This window comes from Buceros rhinoceros, unplaced genomic scaffold (assembly GCF_000710305.1).
Source record: "Buceros rhinoceros silvestris isolate BGI_N320 unplaced genomic scaffold, ASM71030v1 scaffold22731, whole genome shotgun sequence".
In the NCBI taxonomy this organism is placed as follows: Eukaryota; Metazoa; Chordata; class Aves; order Bucerotiformes; family Bucerotidae; genus Buceros; species Buceros rhinoceros.
In genome coordinates this window covers 29,312-34,005 of record NW_010392821.1, presented here as the reverse complement: position 1 = coordinate 34,005, position 4,694 = coordinate 29,312, and the positions used below count along the sequence as shown (strand labels likewise).

General features: G+C 45.7%; 1 protein-coding gene across 1 annotated transcript in view; it reads right to left on the bottom strand.

Moving 5' to 3' along the window:
- SYNRG (synergin, gamma) overlaps positions 1-4,694 on the bottom strand; it is a 34,438-nt gene that overhangs the window by 4,787 nt on the left and 24,957 nt on the right. The window contains exons 16-19 of the mRNA XM_010144653.1: positions 2,122-2,730; positions 1,603-1,766; positions 855-908; positions 57-153 (exon numbers count right to left, since the gene is read on the bottom strand). Of these exons, the coding sequence (XP_010142955.1) occupies positions 57-153; positions 855-908; positions 1,603-1,766; positions 2,122-2,730 (924 nt within the window). The remainder of the gene's footprint in view (positions 1-56; positions 154-854; positions 909-1,602; positions 1,767-2,121; positions 2,731-4,694) is intronic.

Here is a 4,694-nt window from a genome sequence, read left to right as displayed (position 1 = left end):
TATTGTTTTTCAGAGGAGAACTTTTAAGGTAAGAGACACGATAAATTGCAACATACCTAGTAAATATTCCATGCCTTGAGCAGACTGGATCACTTCAGTGCAAACCGACGAACTGCTTATTCCATTTAAGGTATCGTTTGCTTTCTTTATGACCTGGTGGAAATGAATTTCACAAAATGATGGTGTTACCTACCTTAAAGTAATTATTGCAAACAAGATTGTTCCCAACAGAAACTCCTACACAAAAACCGAGGCAAATTAAATACAAAATAATTGCCATACTCCACCACATGTTTTTAGATATTCGTGCTGCAAGCGTAACAGATCAGGGTGGGGGGGAAAGTATGAACATTTAAAACCTTAATGGATTCCCCCAAATATTTTCATTTCCAAAACAATGGTTTTGGGAGCACGCAGACATCGCTACCTAGTTTAATAACAGCATTCACCCTTTGGGCTGCCCAGTACTCAAATGCAAAGAAGAAATTCTGAGGAAAACTAGTTTGGCTGTGAAAGAGCTGACCCCCCTTCCCAGCAAATGTTTCTCCAGAAGAGCTGAATGGCCAGATGCTGGTACCAGTGCCCCAAACAACATGCCTGACTGGGCACCAGAACACAGGAACACCCTGCAAACTACCGAACTTGGAAACTTAGGCAAAAGCCAAACGACAGGGAGGCCAGTACAGGATCTTTATCTGAGGAGGTGATGCTTCTGCCGGGCAACAGCTTTTGGTTCAAGAACAGTAAATCCACTGGGGCTGATTCACCCCCTTTCCACGCCTGTACAGTCTGAAACACGGGATGAAGTGGTGCCTACAGGAGGAGGAGGTGGTGTGGGAGGGGCACACGCTTACCTGCAGGGCACTCTCCAAGCACCTTTGCCATTCGTACGCATACCTCTCGCTTTCCTAGGGGAAAGAAAAGGACAGTCCGAACCGTGATGCTGCACCCATTGCCCTTCCTCCCAACACAACAGACATCCAGCAGACAGGTATTTTAAGAGACTGTTTGCAGATTAGTTATGGAAACTTTTAACGTGCCTCCTCCTTATTTTTCCCCCATTCTTTAAATATTCCCTTTGCACCTGAACTCTAAAATTTGATTTCTGGGAGCTAGGACTAGTTTCAAAAGGAAGAACGTACATGATGGGTAGAACGTTTGCATTGCACATAACTAGTCCCAACACATTTGTTAGGGCTCTGCTGTGCTAGAAATTTAATCTCAAGATGAGCAAGAGAAATAGCCACCACACAGCCAAAAAAGTTAAGCCATTTCCCAAAGCCAATAGTCTCGGTGCCAAAACTGGGATTAGATTTCAGTCGTAACTAATTTCCAGTTACAAGCTTAGACTGCAAGGTCAAGCGATTCTGACTGACTTTCAGGTGACAGCATTTTTCCCCCACTCTACAAGACTTTAAAGACAGGAGAGAAGCCACCTCCTTCACGAAATCTCCAAACATCTGACCTCACCCAGATGTCATCACAGAATCGTGCCCTAAATCCACCCAGCTACAGTCCCAGTGAGCTGCGACACAGAACCCCCTCGATGTCACGCTGATGGAAGTCGGTGCCCACTGACTTGTGTTCTACATAATCCCGTACCTCAACTTCCCCGGTCAGGTCTTTGTACTTGTCTCTGATGACGGGCAAAGCAGGCTTCTCGCTTAGAGTATTGGAGCGGTCTCTAAACGGCTGTTCCAAAACTGGCAGAGGTGAAGAGCGACTTATTTCTCGGTCACCCAGGCTCAAGCTCCTTTTATGAGACCCTAAAGAGTTAGGATATAAACAAGTTAGTCTTTTACTCGCAAAGGCACGGACTATTGAAAATGAATCGAGTAGCAGCAAGGGAGGCACTACTGCTCCAAAAGAACAAAACCTTTTATTTACTCCATGACTGGTGCAATTTTTCCCAGTTCCTCAATTCCTACAATTTTTTGGCACAACATTTTTTTTCTTCAAGAAAGAGGCCTGCTCCAAACACATCAGAAATCAGTGAGAAGATTCAGCTTGCTTCCGGTAGCCTTGAAACAATCCCCACTGGGTCATTTAAAATTTGATTAGGAAAATCAGCCTTTGACAAGCACTGGCCTCACGGGCTCCCTCCGCCCGGAGCAGCCTTACCTTGCACGGACAGGTCAAAGGTGGCCAGCTCACTCTTGATCATCTCTTCACTAGATTTCACCTTGCCTTGGGAAGTTGCCACCAGGAAGTCAAACTTGCTGATTTTTGGCTTTTCACTTTGGAATTCTCCAAAGTCATCTGTGGACTCTCTTCGCAGCTCAGAAGAGATACCAGTAGCCAGAAATTCCGCCTCTTGATGTGCGTCAGGTGCTGCTGCTGCTGCTGCATCCTGCGCTTCTGCCGAAGGTCTTGCAAAATCACCGAAGTCTCCAACGTCGTCGTCACTTGGACCGCTGCGTATTGGTCCAGAGTCTTTAAAGTTTGCAAAGGCTGCGAAGGAAACATCCTGTAAGGCATCCTCGCTAGAAAAGGTTGTCACTTTGGAAACTGTTGTCATGGTAATGTTTTCTGAACTGCCAAACAAGGTCTCCTTCTTCTGAAGGACGGAAGTAGCCGCAGAGGATCCACTTCCTGAGGACTGGACAAAGGAGGAGAGCTTCTTGCCCTGATGAATGTCTTCTTTGTCGGACCAGTCATAGCTTGCCAGGCTGCTGACTGCAGACCCACTGTTACAGCTTCCAAATGGGGCACATTTTAAGTCATCTATATCTGAGAAAAACAAACCCCTACAATTAGAAGCTGAAGTTCAAACGTTAATCTCTGCGCTGTATAAAAACAATAGCAGCTCGCTAAGAGTCTTAAAGAACTGCAAGAACATGCACAGTGAATTGTTGCTTCACTGAGGCTTAAACTAGAGTTTGCACAAAAATAATATGAGAAATACCTGAGCATTTACACAAAAACATCTCCATTTAATAAATGGAAGCCTTGACCTTTGAATATTATCTTATATTTTAAGCTGAAAGTCACCATCCCATTACGGCTAGTGAAGAAACACTAAAAAAATAAGTATCTCTAGACAGCACAGACTGCACAGCTCACCAGTTCAGGTTTCTGGTGCTGGCTGCAGAATCCACGATCAAAATGTAAACATTAGCAACTCAAACATCTTATCGCGTTATTTCATCTTATCAAACCCAACCACACAGAAGACTGGGCTAACTTTTCCATTCTCGCTGATAAAGTATTAATACACTTCAATTCTATATTCATGTTTTGATACAAATAACGTATAAAAACATGCGGCAGGAATTTTTTAAGACTAGAATTCCCATTTAAGCTTATCGCAGTGACTGCAGCACTGCACAGCCGACTCCTCCAACTTACAGGAATGACACGAGTATTGCAAAGAGCTTGTTTCAGTTTTTACAAACTATTTACTCAGTTAAGTATAGAGAAAATCCAATTACTCTGCAGAAAGCTCCAAACGTTTATACTCACCCAGCAATTACATGGGCCAATAGGTTCTTCACAGTGCCACGAGCAGGTACAAGACCTGGCGTGGCTGCCTACGTTAGAGCCAGCGCAGGAGCCTGCACTGGGACCGGGGTCTGCCGGGCTTTGTCTGCTACTCATCCCACTGATCTTTCTCATTTAGACTGAGATTGATCCACAGTGAAGGCACAGAGAGCCAGGGGCTGGGTAGTTTTCATTAAAGCATTAAAAAAGCAGCCCCACTATCCTACATTTGGCATTTGTTTTCCAGCATTAACAATTGTCGGTTTGGATTAGGCATGCGGCCGCTGCTCGGTGCCTTGGGTCAAACGGGCTCGAGGTGAAGCAAACCCGACCCAGAAAATACATTCTCTTGGTGTCGTTTTAGCTGAGACTCTTCTAATAAACATGATGGTCTTAACCGCCTGGCACGCGGCAGCAGCAACCTGGGTTTAATGTGGCCGGGGTGGGAACAAGCTGACTTTCCAGCTGCCCTCTTTATTCCATCTGGCCACCCCAGCCTGAGGATGACGCATTTTAACAAAACATTTCTGCTCTCATTTATTCATTTCACTGGAAGGGGAGAGCTCACTGCGCTTTAGGCTGCTTGCCAGGCATGACCCGTGTACGCAGCTCATTAAAGAGTCCAACAAATATTCGATGTAACGATAGCGTTTAATGGCCGCTCCGGTAACAGGCCCTTTGCGCGGGGTCGGCGAGGCTGGTGTGTCATCTATCGGCTCTTCCTACGGGACCGTCGTCCTGCAGCTGCTGCATTTGCACGACAGCTCCTCGATAACGAACCGTGGCACCTCGCACCAGCACAGCGAGGTTTCAAAGTGCCATTCGAATATTAAATTTGTAGAGCAAGCAGTTTGCGGAAGGGTAAACAGACGAGGGATGAAATCACCCGCTTACGGCAAAAGCGAACAGAGAGAAGGTTCCGAGGTGAAAAGGAGCTGACTCGCAAGGGATCGCTAATTTATCACAAGAAACCACACCCTGTGCTCTCAAACGCACGGTTCTGTTTAAAGGAGTTAAATGAAAGCTTCGTGAGCATGAAAGCGAGTGCCGGAATAACCTCCAGAACATCAGCCAGCCGTCATTAATCCTGGGCTCTCCGAAGTACCACAGGGCACCAGGCAACCTCTTTTTTTTCAATTTGTGTTGACTCCAAAACCCAGCAAAGATTTAAGCACTGCTGTTGTTTCGGTTCTCACCAGGAAATGAAAGGAAAG